General features: G+C 42.0%; 1 protein-coding gene across 2 annotated transcripts in view; it reads right to left on the bottom strand.

Annotated features, from left to right (window-relative positions):
- IGDCC3 (immunoglobulin superfamily DCC subclass member 3) overlaps positions 1-20,560 on the bottom strand; it is a 93,190-nt gene extending 72,630 nt beyond the window's left edge. For both annotated transcript variants that reach the window (XM_075273151.1, XM_075273150.1), the window contains exon 1: positions 20,267-20,560. In XM_075273151.1, the coding sequence (XP_075129252.1) occupies positions 20,267-20,330 (64 nt within the window). In that variant the 5' untranslated portion in view covers positions 20,331-20,560. The remainder of the gene's footprint in view (positions 1-20,266) is intronic.
- Positions 20,561-21,233: the final 673 nt, after the last annotated feature.

Genomic DNA, 21,233 nt, shown 5'->3' with positions numbered 1-21,233 from the left:
ATCTAATCCTTCGGCATGTGGAACTGTGTGCAGAAGCGCGTATTTAATCCTCTGGTTTGTGGGACTGTGTGCAGACGCGTGTATCTAATCCTCTGGCGTGTGATACTGTGTGCTAATCTGTGTATCTAATCCTCTGATGCATGTATCTCAGGTTGGATATCAGTGTTGGGTTGTGTATGTGGAGTGACCGTGTGTATTGCAGTTGGAATATGAGTGAAAGACTTGCAGGTTTGTATTGGCTAAGGGGGGGGGGCATTGTGTTTGGAATGCTGTATCTCAGCAACGGTACGTCCGAGTGAGTTGGAGTCTCGTCTTAAACCTTCCCGGATATCTGAAGTATCTCTGTACCAAATTTGGTGAAGATCGGTCCAGTCGTTTGGTTCGCATTAGAGCACAGACAGACAGACAGACAGACAGAAATTCATTTTTATAATATAGGGAGATAATGCATCCAAACAGAAATGTCGAATTTCTACAAAACTCGGCATGCATGATTGTAAGTGCGATCTCATTAGACACTGGGTCTTGGGACATGAAGTTGTAAAAGTGTTTCCCCCGTTTCCCTATAATAGGCTCTCAGAGACTATTTTAGGGTAGTGTAACTCCTGGTGATTGATCGTTGACTGCAAGGGGGCAGGATGTAGGATGTTCATTTTGAAGAATTGCCTTTCAGACCTAGCTCTTAGGAAGTGTTGGGAGCAGTGGATATGTGAAGCAATGCACACTTAGGCTCTGGACGGTCTAGACAGACCACCACTAGAGAGGATTGTTTGATCTACTGACCAGCACAAGCAGCTCCCGCAGTTTCCTTGTCCACCACTCAGACAAAGGTGGCAACGTTACTATACACCCCTGTCTCTGCCTAGTACTTAGCAAACGGAAATTTCATGTCATGGTGCCCATTACGGGTCCTCCTATTGACAACAATTCACTGTCACCTTCATTTGTAGTGGTGTCATGAACAAGAAATCTGCTATGGACAGTTATGTATCTTCTTTAACAGCAAATCCAGATTTTATTTGGGATCCCACAATGGTTGGGTTCAAGTATGAAGGCTTGTGATGGGCACTTCAATCCTGCCTTTGCTGTGGAAAGATATCCTCCCCCAACGGCTGGTGTGATGATCTGGAGACCAATTGGTCATCATGGCCCAATATGCTACTAGAGACTCCTTTCAACTCCTTCAAATGTCTCCTTTCTCTCTAATATTGTAGTCACTTACATACATCTTTACTACATTCACACATCGAAAATTTAATTCCGTTCCAGCAACTCCATCTTTTATTTTTTTGCCATTGAGGATACATTAGGGCTCTACAAGCTCTCACTGTCTAACACTGTCTGTCTATCTAAAAAAAAAATTGCTGCCTAGAAGGTTTAATATGTAACTGATCTGTTTTTTTCAGAGAAAATGTAGATAAATATATATACACATATAATGTCCCCAAAGGTCCCTGGTGACCTATGGACTGGGTCTCGGAAAAAATAGCCAAAGCAACAGCAAAAATGAGGATCAATAAAAAGAAAACAAGGGAAAAAATACATAAAAAAGAAAAACTTCAGGACTAATGCTACAAATAGAAAAGATATAATTATGTGTAACAAAAAAGGGTTATGCAAATTATTTTTATTACTGTGAAATTCACACATAAACCAATTAATGTTCTACATGGGCAGCTTTCTATATTATACCACTATACACACCTCCACCAATACACTCACTTGCCTTCTGCTTTCTTGTTTTCCCTGCCTGTCTCAGTGACTGTGCGCAGCACAATGCCGAGACACAAAGCAAAGCTATTTGCTGCCATATCTGGCCTCTTGTAATGGCTATTGAGAAGTGAAGTATCAATTATAATGAGAATAAAATAAAATCAATTAGGAAGAATGATGAATGGGTTTGGCAACCAGAACCTTTAAAACCACGCTGACTGGAAATCAATGCTTAAACCGCAGCTCTCGCGGAAACCTGAAATTCAGATTTTCGAGTGTAGTTAACCACTTAGACCGCTGTTAACTTTGGAAGGGCAAATGCTCCACCAGCTCCCTCTAGCTATGCCCCTGAAGAGGGGCCCTACAAAGCCAAACCATACAGAATTCTACAATACCAAGATATTTGGGGATTCTGGAACTACAATATTGAGTTCTACTTCCTCTTCTAAAGCCAGTGCAATCGTTTTCAGTGGTCACATGACCATGCTGCAACTCAGTCCCATTCATATTAATAGGTCTGAGCTGTAATACCAAGCACAGCTACTATACAATGCATGGTACTGTGCATATTGAGTGGTGAAAGTGCAACTAAATACTGGGAGCTCCTGGCATCTTCTGTATTTGTCTACATGGGTAGCTTCCTGTTCTGTTTTCCTACAACTACCATGATGCATTGCTCTTCACTCAGAGCTGACTCAGACTACTTCCCTCTCTCACTCCCTCATACCCCCTCCCTTTTTCCCTAGCTAGCCCACCTACTACTAGTCCTTCCCAACTAACTAACTTTGCACACCCACCCCCACCCCATCATACTTACCTGATTTCCTGTCCGGATCTTCTGGGCACAGGACCCTTCCTTCACTTCCTTCCTGGGAAGGGGAGGAGGGGGGGGCGACTCTTCTTCTTGACATCTATCGGTGCCTGCGCAATACAGCCAGAGGGCCAACATGTGCTATAGGCGCCCTCCATCTCTATTGCGCATACATGGGGGCCGACAGACACCAAGAAGAGGAGGAGCTGGCTCAAAAGGTAGTGATATGCCATGCCCAGAAGATCTGACGGGTAAGTATGATGTGGTGGATTTAGTATAGGTTATGTTCCGTTTCCAGAAATGGGGAAACAGAATGTCACCGGAAAATCTGAAAATGTACCTGGTGCAGTCACATAGTCTAGGTTAATATAGCTTTTTGAACACTAAGTAAATTAGAAGGTAGGTGGGTGTTTAGCTTAGAGTAGAAATATCATTTTGTCTTTGACAACCCTATTAAGTATTGTCCCTTTGTCTGCAGAAGTGTGTACGGTCGACAGACCCAGTTGCAGCATCTGTGGTTAAATGTCCCATAGGATACCACAGGGCCGCCATCAGGAATTTTGGGGCCCCATACAGCCTAAGTGTCTGCCCCCCCACACACACACACACAACAAATTTAGCCCCGCCCACTTTTCTGTTGACTCCGCCCATTCATTTTTCACGTGCTCCCACACAGTATAATCCTCCTACAGTCACCTGTAAATTATATACCCCCCTCCATCTCTCCCCCAGTTTCATATACACCCTTCCTCTGCCCCCAGTTTCATGTCCCCCCTCCATCTCTGTCCCCAGTTTCATGCTGTTCTCCCCCCTTCATCTGCCCCAGTGTCATGCCATTCCCCCCCTTCATCTGCCCCAGTGTCATGCCATTCTCTCCCCACCCCCTTCATCTGCCCCAGTGTCATGCCATTCTCCCCCCCTTCATCTGCCCCAGTGTCATGCCATTCCCCCCCTTCATCCCAGTGTCATGCCATTCTCTCCCCACCCCCTTCATCTGCCCCAGTGTCATGCCATTCTCTCCCCACCCCCTTCATCTGCCCCAGTGTCATGCCATTCTCTCCCCACCCCCTTCATCTGCCCCAGTATCATGCCATTCTCCCCCCCCTTCATCTTCCACAGTGCCATGCCGTTCCCCCCCTCCCCTTCATTTGCCCCCCTGTTTCATGGCCCCCTTCACTTACCTCTTCCATCACTTCGCATCACCCGCCGCTCCGCTCTCACGCCACTGAAATAATTTAGGCGCGATGTGATGACGTCATCACATCGCGCCTACAGACGCCGAAGCCGGACAGCAGCGTTTAAAGCAGGAGCTGAGCTGTCACAGCTCCTGCTTTAATCGCGTAAGTATTCAGCTCATCGGCGTCCGACGGACGCCGATGATCTGAAATCGGGACCGGCAACTTCGGCAAGTGCTGGGGCGGGCAAGTGCCGGGGGCCCCAAGAGGCTCTGTGGGCCCCAGCACTTGCCCGACTATGCCCTGCGCTGACGCCGGCCCTGAATGACTGGTGCAGGCGCCAGGGGGCCGGCACACGGTGGTGGGCCAAAACCCGGCCCCCACCAGTTTTCAATTTAGCTGGGCCCCTGACGCCAGTACCAGTAATACTGGCCTATAGGCGGCCCTGGGATACCATACAGAATCTGTATACCTACCAACTATATCTCATCTTGTATCCAGGCTAGAGGTGGCCTTACAGGATACTAGAAGTTTCCCCAATAAACATATCCTTTCGCGCTAAGATTATAATCATTTACATACGTCATTACATTCACGCATAAAAAGTTTCACTCCAGTAGTTTCATTTTGCTGCATTATTTGTCAAAAAGTGTGTCATGAGACTAGAAATCCTAGTGGTGTTTCATTTGGCTACAATGGACTCTTCATTTCATACATTAGTCCCATGTGAATTAGTGCAATGCATAAGTGTGTCTAACACACTATCTATGTCTGGGCCACATCCATAACTGCGGGAAAAACAGACAAGTGTGCCTTAGTGTAAATGAGGCCAAAAATGGTGCAAATTGTTGATAAATCTGTGTAACTGTATCAATACATCTCAAAGTGTAGCAAAATATTTCAGAATAATGGTGCAAAGTATTGAATATTGTCCTCTCTTCTACTAGATAGTCATAAACTGTGCCAGATTTATCACAGTCGATAATTCTGGGTGATAAATCTGGTTCACACCATGTAGTCTAACTTTACACCACTTATTAGTTGGATTAAAAAATGAGAATTGGTTGATGGTTTTGTATCTTAAATCCTGCTCCTTTTTTATAATCCCTGCCCCTTCTCACAAAGTCATTCCACTTTTTTTTATACCAGCTATATAAGTGTCTAAAATTAGTCTAAAACACTTCATAAATGCGGTGCAAGAAACGTTAGCTTTTTTGGCAAAAATTACACCAGAATTGTTCCATATTTTGCTTAGTAAATATCCCCCATGTGTTCTTTTTTTTTTTTTTTTTTTTTTTTTTTTTTTTTGCAGGATTCTTAAAGGGGTTTTCAGGGAATTTTTTTTCTTCAAACAAAGGTTTGTTAGTTCTATTAATGGCTTAATAAATGCACGCATATACCTTTAGCAGTAATTTCAGTGATTTCGGGGTGTCTCTGTGAGCTCCTGGTATCCTCTGCATTTGTTTACAAGGTTTAGATTCCTGCTATGTAACTTCCACATTAGCTACCTCTCACCTCAACTCCCCCTCCTCTCCCCCTCCCTCCTCTTTCCCTCACCCGTAACCCCCTTCCGGTCTCTCTAGCTATATCGCTCACAACTACTAGCCCTTCCCTACATTCTCAGCTTACCCCCCGACCCCATTATATACTTACCTCTCTTCCATCTAGTCTTCCTCTTTTGGGACCCCCATCATTCTTTTTTCTGACTGCCGGGGTGTGCTATATACCCATGGTGCTCTGTAGCCCATGATGCACCTCTACTGCGCAGGTCTCTGATGCTACTCCCATGCCAGTAAAGATGGATTATCAGCTGCACAGAGCAATGCTAGGTCTATAGCATGCACCAGCAGTCAGAAAACAGTGTGGAACATCCCGCATTAAGAAGCCTAGAAGGAAGAAGATAGGTAAGTATGATGGGGTGGACTGGGGGAGTAGTAGTGGCATTCTGTTTCCGGAACTGGAGAAACGGATTGTCACTGGATAAACAGCAAAGGTCCTTGGGCGCTTACATGACCACCCCAGGGATATGGGTAAATAGACATTTTTGATAAATTATTTTATTTAGAATGTAGTCGGGGGAGGGTGTTTAGGTTAGTGTAGGGATTTAATTGTATCCCAGACAATCCCTTTACGCATAGAATAGCACTGTCTACTACTACATGCCAACGTATACTGACATACAGCAGCCCAACAGATGTCAAAAGGACAGTTCTTTTAAAATCTGTAAGGTGAATAGAGCCCAAAGGTATGATATATATGCTAGTGGCTCTTCCTCGAATTTAAGGTTCCATGTGAGGAAAACACAACTTGGTTTCCCAGTTCACCATAAATCTGGGGGGTCCTTGTTTTTGGACTCCACCAATCTGATCTTGATGACAAGTCATCAATATTACAGCAAGGTATGTAACACAATAAATGTCAATTTAGGTTTAGCTACATCACTGTCTGCCAGTCTCTTGTGGAAGAGATGGATGGGGTGATTCTCTCCTACATTGTTTGCTAATATTTTGGTAGCTATAGACAGGTCCTGTACAGGGATAGGATCTTTTTTCCCCAATTCTCTGTAACAGTGTATTGATATACCTGATAGAAATGAAGGAATAGATTCCACTTTGCAAATTGAGCTTGCTTACCCCTAAATATTGTGGATATGTTTATACAATGTCAGTGTCCATTATAGTATTTGTCACATATAAAGGACAGAGGGTCATAAAGCCTGCTACTAGCAAAAAAAAAAAAAAGCACGAGCAGGAAATTAGAGAGAGGAAGTATGGCCTGGCCACATTATCTGCTATAAGAGAAGGGGTCATTACAGCAGGGGGCCCACCGGGGAAATCCTCCCCGGCCTGATCATATCCCTTTGATCTCTCACAAGCATTACAGAAGTTAATGCACATTGGAGGACCGTTGCCCTGTGCTCAAAGCTTGCAGGTCTTGCAGGTGCATGTGTTCCTTCATGGTTATGCAAACTCAACTGGTATTTAGATACATGTGTTCAATGTGCAGACAATAAATTAGAGAATTGGGAATTTCTTTATTTCAAAATAAAGGGGTTCCTGTAAATTCTTGCATATAAGGTCAAAGCCTTGGTGAACAGCAATATTTCCACAGATTTATAACCAGGCTTTTCTTCACCTAAGGTCTATACCATGGACATACCCCTGCAGGGTTAGTTAGTTGCAGCCAGGACAACAGGACAGCGCCCGATGTCTGGTCCTACAGAATCTAGGACGGTAGGATGGTATGTATAATAGATATCAGCAGTGGTCATGTCCCTTGTGAACCCGGTCCAAGTCTGCTGACCATAAATATGAACATTGTACATCTTAGTTTATTTCCATGTTTGATCCGCGTGTCATCTGAATGATGTCTTCTTTGTTTTTCAGCATCACCTACGGTAGCAATGAATCTGTAAATAAAGGCTGAAACACGGACGTTCAAGTATTGTCCATTTTTTACCAACCCTTAGAATTGCATGGCGAAGACGTGTAGGGAAAGGGTAAAAAAAAACCCAGTGCATGCTGAGTGTCCCTTGGTCAGTGAAAAAAAATTGGGCATGTAAATGGTTCCATGCACTGTAATGGCTCAATTATTTCACATGCAGCACCAGTATAGAAATATCATTGGTGTGAAAGGGTCCTAAATCAGATCTGAGTATTTAGTAAAAGCCCTTGGTACTAAATCTTAGTAAGGTTTTATTAGGTTTCTGGAGCAACAGCTTTCCTCTACAATATTCATGAATTGTAAAATGATAGAAACCTCCCAACTCTGCGGGATAAAGCGACTAAAAAAGCAATTAAAATCTTCTCACAGATACCATCAGAACTCACTATGGCATTAGATTTAATATATCTTTTTTTAATTTAGAACTACTATGTACAGATATTATTGAAGAAGAAATCCAGTCAAAAGATGTTATGATATTTTTTTTATGAAGGATAATTTGCATATTTTTTTCCATGTAGCATTGCCTGGAAATATGTCTCTATACACCAGCTGTGTCTCTTCATTAAAAAGCTGTACCCCCCTGAGCTAAGGCACCTCACCCAGCCAACCAGTACCCTGACCAAGGAAGCCGCCTGCAGATAGGTCCCCGCTACTTCTGGAGGAGTCTCTGCTTTGCCTGCTATGAGAGAGTCTCATTCTTATGAAGGAGAGGCCACTTTACATATCTATATTAGCATTGGGCATTCTACATACACCAGCTGTGTCTCTATATTTCATAGATAGATATAAGAAGGTTGAGGTCTGTCCTCGTAGACCACCACTGTTTTTGATTTTTGCTGTTTAAAATCTTGTAAAATATTCTAGGCATAGTGCTGTTGTTTCGGTTTGGACTCCCCCTTTAAAAGCATTGGACCCTCATCCATCCCAAGTGACTCTTTCCTCACAACCACTGAAAACGAAGAAGTAGTCATGTGTGCGAGGCTGTCTCTACTTATGTCTATCACAGTCTTATTTAGAATCTTTGCCATTAACTTCACCCATCTATAGTTTCATTATTAATTGGTAAACCTTAGTATAGAACAGGATCTTTTAATATAGAACAGGATCTCTCTATCTAGGGAATGAAATCTCTCCGGTCACTAAATAGTATGCAGTACATGGTCAATATATGTATATACCTATTTAGTCAGACTCATTGCTAACTGGTGCAGAAAATCGAACATCATGCAATTCCTAGAGAAACATTTGAAGAAGAATAACTCAACTCGGGAGCTCAGTGACTTGATATGGTATCATACATTATATGCTGCCGCATTTCCAACAAATCATTGTATTACATGTATTTCCAGGTCAATTGAACAAATGTAAAAACTTAAAAGCTGCAAAACTGATCTGTCCTTTTTAGCAGCAATCCATTCTAGATTGCATGTGTTTGGAGCTGTTCTATTTCTGTTGTTGATCTGGCTTACCTATTGGCAATGTCAGGAATACCACCTGGTTACTGTATATATGTTTTAGCCATGTATATCTAAATGCTATGTATGCCATGTAATATTATTTTATGTTCTGTCATATATGACAAGCACCACCAACAATATCTATTCTGCTAGCTAAGGTTATGGCTTAAGGTTACATATATTCCTGGCTAGCTAATGGCCGGTATGAAGTACCACCAATAGTGCGCTGCAGCCACAGAGAGACATGGCAGGTTCATGGGTCAGCAGGAGGTTGAGTAATATAGTGTCCACACAGCCCAATAGACATCACTGACAGCATAAAATGGAGAGTTTTGGTGCCACTAGGAGTCAGCCAGTGCAGATGTTATACGGCCACAAAGAAGGTGCAGCAAAAGACATCGGCTAAACTGATCTATTAGTTAGTATGGATGAATGGCACTCGCCCTGTGCAAGACTTTAAGAGCTGCTTTCTTCTTCTCAGGAAGTGACATCGTGAATGGGGACTGAGCTTTAGCATGGTCAGGTGAATAACAGACATGATGTCACTTCCTGAGAAGAAGAAAGCACCAATGTATTTGAAGTCCTGCACAACCCCTTTAAGATGTGCCACCCCAGGGCCTAAGTTCAGGGTAATAGTGAAGCCTTTGAAGCTTCAGTCTGCACTCTCAGATTGTGAAAACCTGCCCAACTGCCCGCTTAGTGTATCGATCTATGGCAATGTGAATTCACCTATTGAAGGGTGATATGTCAAACCAAAACCCATAAGCTGTGTTGTCAAGAGAAGTACAAAGCCAGACATGTCTAAGAGATGAAAAGTAAGTGTGAGGCACTGTCCCAAAGTGACTAACTATTGTAGGACATGAAGTGTACAATTTAATGAAAAGAAAGCCACAATCAGATAAGTCTAAGACATGGTAAGCAGTGTGACCAGATCAGCTACTACCAGGGTGCACAGGTGAACCTAAGCTGGGGCTATGACTGACCAAGAGCCGAGATTGTACCAGTTAGATTGGTGATAAAGAGACTATCCAGATGGAGAAGGTGCTGAAGTCCATGCAACAACAATGTGTCTCAAGGTGTTTCCAATTATCAGCCGAAATAGCTCAGTTGGGAGTGCGTTAGACTGAAAAAAAAAGGTGTTTCCAATAAAATTGCTGTACTACTTTCTACACCATATATGTTGCCTCATCTAAGATCACTGTAGCCATAACCTTGTTGCCTTAGTTAAAAACTTTGTAACCATCAAGTTCATGTAAAGTTCCACCATTCAACAGTTACATCCTGTAAATAGATGCAATACTGGAAATAGTCTTTCCATAAGCAAAGCGACAGTATCATAGAGTGGACAGTTTGTGCCTACTCCAGGCATAGAGAGGGAGCCTAATACTCTTTCACAGCAAAGTCCTCCTCCTGTGCCCCGTGGCCATTAAAAATAGAATTGTCTACAGCTACACTCATCTGATCCCTGGTTTTGTCAACATCCCTGGTACATATAGTACGTATTATGTGCACAGTGTATAAATCCAACCTAACACTGAGAATTGATTGAGACTGAGCATTCCTATAATGTTCATTCAATGGATAATCATCCCAAATAGAAGGTCCTGAAAATATTATCCTGGTGGGAGAGGGATGGGGCACAATCTTCATACAGACCAGGGCCCACGAAAGTATTAATCCATCCCTTTTTAATACTATCCCCATGTGGGGAACTACATTAACACCAAAGAGCCATAGTATGCCATACTCAAAGGGTTACACCAAACGATCATATCAATATCAAAATGCATGCAGAAGTTGCATCAAATTGTAACTAAAAAATCTCAGAATACTAATCTGTTACTGGTCAGGCAGGTCTCTGGAGGTGCTCCTATAACTTACTGGATATATTGGTCATGGACCTCACCTGTCCTATTTATATGTACACACAGTCTTGGTTAAAGAGCATTTGATAATTTGACATGTTGTAGACCAATAAAGCACAATGGGGAAAGTGTATAAATAATGTCACAAATATCATCATTCATTCTTAAAATGAGCTATGATTGGTATCTTAGGCTGGCAGGGGAGCCTGTGGATATCACTTGAAGGCAGTGTCAGACTGAGGTTCCTTGGGTCCACCAAATAAAATGATCACATGAGAAATGGACCATAGTACCTTTCAAATGTGAGTGTCTTCAACTGGACCGTTTTTGTGTAGGATCCTGGGCCCTCCAGAGAATCCTCTGGTGGACCAGTCCAAAACTGCTCAGAGGTGCTGTATTCAGGCCGACAATGGAGCTGTGGAGGGAACTAAGGGACACTAGCAAAATGGGGAAGGCTGTTCATGTGATAGATGGAGCTGGTTATTGGCTGGTCATGTTCTGGCATTGAAGATATTCTGGCTGGCAAGGGAGCCACATGGACTCACACTTGGGGATTTCATTGTTCTAACAATTGGGCTATCAGTTCTGTCTGACAAAGGGAGGGCTGAGGATAACATTGTGGCTTACTGTTTGTATACTGCGTCTTGTATGAGGGATGAACTGTCTGCTAGTGGCTGGTGTTGAGGCAGACATAACATATGTGTGACCTATGCAGCTATATCCTTAGAATAGTTTCCCACTGTCTATATCCTTGTCCCTATATGCAATATACTAAATATTACTAGGCTATTGGTGAGCAAGGGGCCTATATATTGTTCTTACACAAGGGCCTTCTACTGTCTGATTCCAGCTTTGATTTATGGAATTGATGCTTTGTCTAAACTAGCAAAGAGAACCAGTGCAACTCGAAAGGATGTGATAGAAGTGATAACTGATGTACAAATTGGACTGGGGTCAGACCGTTAGCGATAAGGACATTTAGTTTATTAATATGTGCATCAATAAAACAGTGTAGCTGTGGAACTGTGATCTGGTAGGACTATGTGTGTTTATTGACCATCAATGTTATGGAGATGTGCACAACAGTTGTGAGCATTCAGGCTTATATGTGAACAGCTCTTTTTGGGCTATACCCTAGAGGGGTGAAACTTGGTCGTGTGAACCTAGGTCCATTTGCACTTGAAAAAGGACACAGTTTTGGCCGAAACGAGTCGTAATGACTTGTTCTTTTACTTCAATAAAGAGTTTGTTATTGGAAATCCTGGTTTGTGCCTCATCTTAATCAATACCATGAGCGCAGATCTCCTGACATAGACCTCCAGGTCCTTGCTGTTTGTCCACTATACCCTACTAATGGCTGCACTCCTATCCTGTTTTCTGATGCCCTTTGCCCAATGTTGCCCGTTTCCCTTTGTTCTAATGGCTGCAGATACAGGCTTTTCAAGACCTGCCAAGACAAAAAAGTTTATCATCATCATCATGGCTTGACTTTCCTCTTACATTGTGCTCAATGGAAGGATTCTACAACTCTTATGCAATGGAAAACCAGGGCACACACTTACTAAAAAAGTGTCTGCCAAGCTAAAAGGCGCAATAATTTATACCTTTATGATTTCTTAGAGACTCAAAGGCATAAAGCGCCATGTCAACCATGGATATGGAGAAATGAGACCCTACGCTTGTGTGGCAATGTAAAGGTGCCACCAATAGAGACAGAGCTACTGGGGAGATTACTGTAATCCAGTGCTGGTTTCCCACCAATGTTTAGTTGTATAGAGACTGAAGTGCAGCATTTGGGATGGAGACTGGTTGTTCTGAGCTACAAGTTACGTCCCAAAGACTGCAAGATGACTTGTGACAGCAATGAACACACATAGTGGACAGGGACAAGTTTAGTCCTGAGTGTGCTTTCGGCAGTCAAGCCAACCCATAAGCCAAGCTATTGTCACCTGAACAGAGCCAGAGACCTGCAGCCAGAACCTGCATAGACTGTGTTAGGCTATAATCCAGAATCTCTGTCTATAGAAGAGACAATATCTAGTAGAAGTGACTGTTCTTGTTTGCTACACTCCATTTGTCTGTGTTTTACTTTACGCCTTAGCTCCACAACATTAACCACTGCCGTAGATGCTCCACTCCCCTATCAGAAGATCTCGCAAGCTCTACATTATCAACATCTATCAATGTGCTTTGTAACAATAGGTAGGACATGTCTATTCATATTTTTGACAGCAGGCGGTAGATGACACATAGCTATTAACATGTATAGGCAAAAACAAGCAGCATTATCCTGAGCATTAATCACACAAGTAACCTTCTGGACCTAAGCTGTCATGTGACCGAAGACAAGAGATTGGTCCTGAGCAATGATGTCCACCCAGGTCATTAAAGTCCATTAATCTGTAAGTTGTTCAAGCGAAGAACAAAAGCAACACTTAAGAATCTGTGGTCTAGAAAGAACAAGAATGGCTTTCAGTCTTAGAAACATTAGTATCAAAAATTCTGAAAAACACAATGGGATGCTATCTGAATTATGATAATCGATAACACTAGAGACCTAGGTGTCTCATGTAAACGCATGTTATTTAACCATTTGTACCAACTCATACGTGATAACGTATTATTCAATTCAATCTATATGTAAAATGGGAACATATCTTGCTCATATGATCTGGGCTATAGGGACATCTGCTGTGACAGGCTTTCATTTATAATCTGTTCCTCCAACACATGGAAGACATGCATAAGGAGCTATGGATACTCACCAGCCAAAGACCAGTGCCATGTCAATAAACATTTGCAGACGCCTCCCCACTGCCCCTTCTAGCTCAGACACTATGACTTTTGGGATTATATATATATATATATATATATATATATATATATATATATATATATATATATACAGTCCTATGAAAAAGTTTGGGCACCCCTATTAATCTTAATCATTTTTAGTTCTAAATATTTTGGTATTTGCAACAGCCATTTCAGTTTGATATATCTAATAACTGATGGACACAGTAATATTTCAGGATTGAAATGAGGTTTATTGTACTAACAGAAAATGCGCAATATGCATTAAACCAAAATTTGACCGGTGCAAAAGTATGGGCACCTCAACAGAAAAGTGACATTAATATTTAGTACATCCTCCTTTTGCAAAGATAACAGCCTCTAGTCGCTTCCTGTAGCTTTTAATCAGTTCCTGAATCCTGGATAAAGGTATTTTGGACAAACAATTCAAGTTCAGTTAAGTTAGATGGTCGCCGAGCATGGACAGCCCGCTTCAAATCATCCCACAGATGTTCAATGATATTCAGGTCTGGGGACTGGGATGGCCATTCCAGAACATTGTAATTGTTCCTCTGCATGAATGCCTGAGGATTTGGAGCGGTGTTTTGGATCATTGTCTTGCTGACATATCCATCTCCGGCGTAACTTCAACTTCGTCACTGATTCTTGAACATTATTCTCAAGAATCTGCTGATACTGAGTGGAATCCATGCGACCCTCAACTTTAACAAGATTCCCGATGCCGGCATTGGCCACACAGCCCCAAAGCATGATGGAACCTCCACCAAATTTTACAGTGGGTAGCATGTGTTTTTCTTGGAATGCTGTTTCTTTTTGGACGCCATGCATAACGCCTTTTTTTATAACCAAACAACTCAATTTTTGTTTCCAAAATGAAGCTGCCTTGTCCAAATGTGCATTTTCATACCTCAGGCAACTCTATTTGTGGCGTACGTGCAGAAACGGCTTCTTTCTCATCACTCTCCCATACAGCTTCTATTTGTGCAAAGTGCGCTGTATAGTTGACCGATGCACAGTGACACCATCTGCAGCAAGATGATGCTGCAGCTCTTTGGAGGTGGTCTGTGGATTGTCCTTGACTGTTCTCACCATTCTTCTTCTCTGCCTTTCTTTCTTGGCCTGCCACTTCTGGGCTTAACAAGAACTGTCCCTGTGGTCTTCCATTTCCTTACTATGTTCCTCACAGTGGAAACTGACAGGTTAAATCTCTGAGACAGCTTTTTGTATCCTTCCGCTGAACAACTATGTTGAACAATCTTTGTTTTCAGATCATTTGAGAGTTGTTTTGAGTAGCCCATGATGCCACTCTTCAGAGGAGATTCAAATAGTAGAACAACTTGCAATTGGCCACCTTAAATACCTTTTCTCATGATTGGATACACCTGGCTATGAAGTTCAAAGCTCACTGAGGTTACAAAACCAATTTTGTGCTTCAGTAAGTCAGTAAAAGTAGTTAGGAGTATTCAAATCAATAAAATGATAAGGGTGCCCATACTTTTGCACCGGTCAAATTTTGGTTTAATGCATATTGCACATTTTCTGTTAGTACAATAAACCTCATTTCAATCCTGAAATATTACTGTGTCCATCAGTTATTAGATATATCAAACTGAAATGGCTGTTGCAAACACCAAAATATTTAGAACTAAAAATGATTAAGATTAATAGGGGTGCCCAAACTTTTTCATAGGACTGTATATATCTCAAAGTGTGAACCCTGAAAGAGGATAAAATTTTACTTATTTTCGGGCATGGTTCTGTCTGCACGTGTCACTCTGCCGCTTTCCTTTTTTTCCCACATTCACAGATAGTAGGTAACCTGTATCATGGGGGCTAATTTTACTATCATAATGATCTAGTCTATGAGCCCATACAGTAGGTAACTAGGTGAGAACATGAGGCGAGAGGAAGTGGATTGACTTGGGTGTCAGGTGCTGGTTCCAATCAGATGACCATGAATTGGAACCCACCCGTGAACCAGATGTGCAGCACTTGACCAAACCAGGCTCGTAAATAGATAAAATTTAGTTTCCTCAAAGCCCCTTTGTATATGAGAATATAGGGAACCTGTAAGAGTGAAAACATAGTATGATCTGCCTTCATCATATTATTAAGAAGGAGCAGATGAGCAGTTCGATATAAGGTTTTCTAGGAAACGTTCAGCATAACTTGCATTTTATTGAATGAAATACCTGCTCTGTGCTTAGGAGTCCATTGGGCGGTCCTACTCAGTGATTGACAGCTATCTTTGCTTGCATGCTTATATAGGGAAGGCTGTCAGTCATTGAGTGAGTCCACCCACTGGACTCCTAAGCCCAGAAAGAGCAGAGATTTAAATCGATAAATGACAACATATACAAAATCACTTCCCACAAAATTATATATCAATCTGCTCGGTGTTTCCTACTATACAACAGGCTTATGACAGACTGAATAGCATTCTCATGGTGGCAGGTTCCCTTTAAGGATTCAATATACACTATAAACTTTGCATGTCGCACTGCTGAGCAAAGTTACAAATCTGAAGAAGACATTCGCTGAACTATGTACCTGGTAGCAAAGATTATATATAGATAAAGGTCTGGAGTTAACAGCAGGCTATATTTCACAATGAAAACTGGATGTATGATCAAATGTAAGTAATAGTCATAGGCAGGCAATAAACTCATTGTTAAATGGCCAGTTTAACTTTCATACAAAGTTAATGCTCATTTAATGAGGGGTGGGAATGTGGGATAAAGATAAGCTGTACCGAAAATGACTTTCCTCTATCTTGTGGAATGTGCTCACATCTCCAGGTCTAGAAGTTAATGTCAGGATTATAGATGTCTCAGAATACTATTTCACTCTCTGCTTTCCTACTTCTAAGAGCTGTCATTCTCTCGTACTGTCCCAAAAGTCACCACACGTCCATTATATCCCGAGTAGTGTCACTCTCCATACCAACTGACAGTCATCACATTCCCACACGCTACCCAAATACCCTAAGGCAGGGACTTAAAGGTTCACTTCATCTCTGAGAAATTACCAGTGACCTTATTGACCCAAAACTAGGGTGGGTCATCGCATAATCCATCATTGTCCTTGTCCGTCTCTCATTTTCCTCTCTCAGAGTAGACCCTATAGGATTTTGAACTCGCAGATCGAGCACCTTTCTGGATTTTTTTTTTTTTGTCTCTCTTCAATTGTGTGATTATTTACTAAAGGGTTATTCAGATCTAAGACATTTATGGAATAGGCATAGGACATGCTATAAATATCTTAAAGATATAGGTCCCACCTCTGAGCGCCACTCGTATATGCAAAACAGGGGTAACCCAACCCTTATCCATTCTGGCAAGGTGGCCAAGGTTGTCACATTTGAGCAAAAACTGAATGGAGATATAGGTGCACATGGTCCTCTCTATTCTCCTTGATGGGAGTTCCAGAAGCACCCCAGCTCCTGTGAATATGCTGTAAATATGTATGGTAGGAATACCCTGTAAATTCTACAAGAAAGATAACTCATATGCCACTTATAGTACCCTGTAAGTCAATATCCAACCCATTAAAGAACCTGGATTCATGCCTATGGATTTTACATCCATAGGCATGAATCCAGGATCTTTAATGGGATGGATATTGACCAGAGACACCCATCTTTAGACACCTATATTCAGGGTTTTTGTTCCTGTAGAGTTTAGTTGCGTTGGACATTGACTTAGACAGACGTATAGATGGCACAAGAGATACAGTTTTCTTCTTTCTGGAGTAGATCTCTTTTGCATAGTCAAAATGCATTGCCTTTTATTTGGGTAAGACCACACAGTCTGTAACATGTAGACAAAACTCCACCAACCCAAAGTGACCAATGGCTGCAGTAGGTAGCCTGAAAATCCTGCGACCATTGCTATTATAGGTGGATGTAGTTTTGGCCAAACTATATGGGCTTACCTTAAGACTGTCTACACCAGTTGGATCTCTGCAAGAAGAACCAATACCTTCCATGTGATTATTTCCTAATAGAAAAACAAGTATTTTATTGTCTAACTGAATGAAGATGGATTAGTGCTTATTGTATGTTGTGACATGTCTGCACCTCCTACACTTCATGCATTGTCATTCTTGACAGGTTACATTTATAATCCAAAAGTATTAATAGGATCAGTCACAACATATGTCTCCATAAATATATCAATCATAAAAAATGTGTTAAAAAGGACCAAAAAACTGAGAGGGGGTGCACAGGCTCATTGCTGTCAGATGTATCTGCCTCTGTGCATACTAGTGTAGACTCGCATTATCTGCATCTGCAGCACAAGTCACACGGAGCAGGCTTTGTCTACACAAGTGCTGCAGTTATTTATATTGTTACCACGTTGTGTATGCTGCCCACAGTCATGGTTTGCTATGGCCATATTGTCGGATGGTATAGACTGTCATATCCTGGTGGACAGTCATAGCGACAATTGTCTCATGGGTAATAAATTCTGCATTTTGTCACTTTCAACTTATATGTTATTTCGAGTCAAAAAATAATGAAATTCTTATACTGTTCTTTTGATACCACCTAAAGCAGTCTTACCGAACTAACAGCTTAGGGGCCACATGTGGCTCTTGGGCCCCTACATTTGGCTTCCCAAGTATTTGCACAGGGAGGTCTTCATGGTGACATTGAGTCCATGACATTACTGTAATGCTGTCAATGGTATGGTACAACATGGATATTAATATTATTGGTACCATGGTTATAACCATATCACTGGCAGTTTTGGCAGGGACCAAAAGCCATGACTTTCCCCAATTTTAGTGGGCAAACATCCTTTGTATATGCTGGCTCCTTGCCTTCTCTTAAATGCACATGTCAGGAGAAAGAAAGATCTGGCATTTGGGGTACAACTGGCCAACTGACCGATGTGAGCTTATGTGTATATTGGGGGGGGGGGGTCAGGAGGAATAGCTAAACAAGTGTTCTGCTGACAGCTATTTGAGTTATATGGACAGCTTTAATATCGAATGGTCAATTGGACTAGAAAGTTGCACTGTATTCTGACCATGTCCAAATCCACCTGTATGTACAGTATTATCTGCATTATCAGCCATCCCTTTACATAATATTCCAAGAATCATTGCAATGCATTGACATCATTGACTGTAGTCTGTGAATGGAATGGACAGACAGACTGCACCCATATGCTGATGGCGATAGCTGCAGACGACACCTGCAGGTAAAATGCCAGGAATATATTTGTACACAGCTGGCATACTGTTACCAAAATCACTTCCCACCTGTCAAAGGAGCCAACGCAATAATATAAGGTCAGGAGACCATAATATAATATGTAAATGGATCCATTGTGAAGATACATAATGATTTGTGAAATATTACATGTTAGTAAGTATTATATACTCTACCCTACAATATAAATCTAATGCAGAGGTTCCTTCTGCAGGTGTGACAACCCTGAACTACAGCTTTTGTGCTGCTGTAATACCCTGCATGTCCACTGGTGGCAGCAGATAGGGTGGATCTGACATTTGTTCCTAAATCCATTACACCCCTGGCTATTTTAACCCTTTATAGAGAAAGCTATTCAGATGCATTCATCGCAATTTTGATTTTAAAGTTGTCAAAACTCTGTCTTACCAATGACGCAATTTCATTGGAAAGGTCATTTATATATTGTATAAAAGTTATACATGTCTTACCATTAATACATTGCTGGAGTCTGCGCCTACTAGTTGCACACATGTAGTAGGTGTAACCTGCATTATACATCTACATTGCATTGGTGTCTTGTTGTCTGCGATTTTGTGAATGTGGCTAAAAGGAATAATTGTCTCTATTAATAATCATAATCATTATAGCGTTTTAGTAAAACGTCTTTACCGCCCAGAAGTGTATTAATAAATCCATGATAATCCTAATTATATGGGATTATAATAGTCTTTGCTCTCACACAAAAGGAGCTCTGCATTTCTTAGCAGAATGGATTAAACACGCCTCACATGGTCCAGATAGAGAGGAGTCAGTATGTGCTATGTATTTATGTACACATGTCACCATCAGGCAGGGCGCTTACATACACGCTGCACCCAGATCCTTATCTGTACAAAGAGGAAGCGTGCACATTACAAGCACATAGATCAATGGGAACAGACCCCAAGAGGCTCATTATCCTCAACCAATGATACCAACAATATGATATCATTGTTCGAGGTTTTCTCCCAATACACTTGTTAATATTGTGGCATTGTGTGGGTTAATAGATTGGTGTGATCATTTTTGGGGGGTAACATGGAGCATGCCATGCAGTCCGCTGCGCGTCCCTTTTCCCATTATTTATTGCCATTTGGCACAATTCCCCGCTGCTGGGAGACTTGTTGACACAGCCATGTGCTCTAGTACTAGACAGTGTTACACACCCGGATGGTAGACAATGCTCTGTCCGACCACTAGCACTACAAAGAGATGTTATGATGAGGCTGTCATGGCAACAGGACACCAAAGATCTCCAAGTCTTTTTAAGGGAGGGGGTCTTTCACTGCAAGATGCTGCAGAGCAATGTGGCATTCAGAGGTCCATGGCTACTCTGTATGGGGACTCGTACAATACAATACCTAGAACAGATATAATAGATAGAACTCATGTGAACGAAGAAGACAATGCCACCACAATAACAGGCAGGGGTAGTCTGGATCGCTTTGGGGAGTTTACCCCATAAAACTTTATTGTAGCAATATATACAATTATAAATAGATATTGTATCTGTACACAATGGGAAAAAAACACATTATCTTCCTGGACAATGAAGGGGAATGACGAATGCCATAGGGGTGCACGTGCATTTCTATTATATTTGCCATCCAGGCTTATTGTAAGCTCTTGGGTCAGGTGCCCAATATTGTTTGGCTGCAGCACTGCCCACCATGTGACTTTGCTATGGTGTAAGATGCTGCCATAAGATTTACAGAACAAGTGCATAAAGAAAAAAATGTACTCACCGAGGATGGATGTCATCAGTGCTAGTGACAATCCAAAGCACCACGAGCAGCTTCCACAAGCCATAGTATCACTTTGTAGTGTTCCAAAAAAACAGCCAAAATACTGCACGTAAAAGCAGTCTAGAGAGTGGGGCTGCACAAAGCAATCCAGCCAGACAGTAAGTCTCAGTCACTCGTCACTGGGACAATTGGGGCACGTTTGCACCATTTTGCACATGCATTAAAAAAAATTGTCAGCATCCCCTTTGCTCCTACAGACCATCCGCATGAGTGTGCGAGTGTGTGTGTGCACTGAACCAGCAGCTCCCAGGTCCCCCCCCCTTACCTCCTCCCTCTCACCACAGTTCTCTTGAGGCCCTTTCTGGGGAACAAAAGAGCCAGCTAGTGTTTTCTGCCAGTGGACTTTTCAAGCAAGTGATCCCCATGCTTTTGAACTAGGGGCGTGTGGATTTTAGGGGAGGTATCCAAGATCCCCCCTTTTTCCCCCCGAACCTTGTCATGTCACCTCTGTTATTTCTCTCCTCCCTACAGGAGTGTGCCAAGAAATTGTGAGATGCCAGGCTGCACTGGTGCGCGTGTTAATAATTCATGCCGTATAGATAATATTTTACAGATAGATTTTATTTATTGAAGGAATCGAGAGCAGGCGTGAATTCTTCCAAACCTCTGCATATAAGACAAAGAAATAATACCTTTAGCGTGATAGATGGATGCGATGTGACAGGAACAGGGCAGAGGATAGGATGGCTCCGACATAGAGGGATGGTTCACTGGAAAGGAAAGTCGAGGGGAAAAAAAGTCACTAGGAAGAAGGAAAAGACAAGTGCTAAGCACAAAAGACAGCGGGACTGGTGATGTGTTATAAGCAAAGACATGGAAACTTCAGCAAGACACAAACATCAGCTATACAAGGACAACAGCAAAGCGACAAAATCAGACAATGTCATAACATCAAGAACTAAACCTT

The sequence above is a fragment of the Leptodactylus fuscus genome, chromosome 5 (genome assembly GCF_031893055.1).
Source record: "Leptodactylus fuscus isolate aLepFus1 chromosome 5, aLepFus1.hap2, whole genome shotgun sequence".
NCBI classification, from domain to species: domain Eukaryota; kingdom Metazoa; phylum Chordata; class Amphibia; order Anura; family Leptodactylidae; genus Leptodactylus; species Leptodactylus fuscus.
Note: the sequence above shows the minus strand (reverse complement) of the source record. Positions and strands in the feature narration are given on the sequence as shown.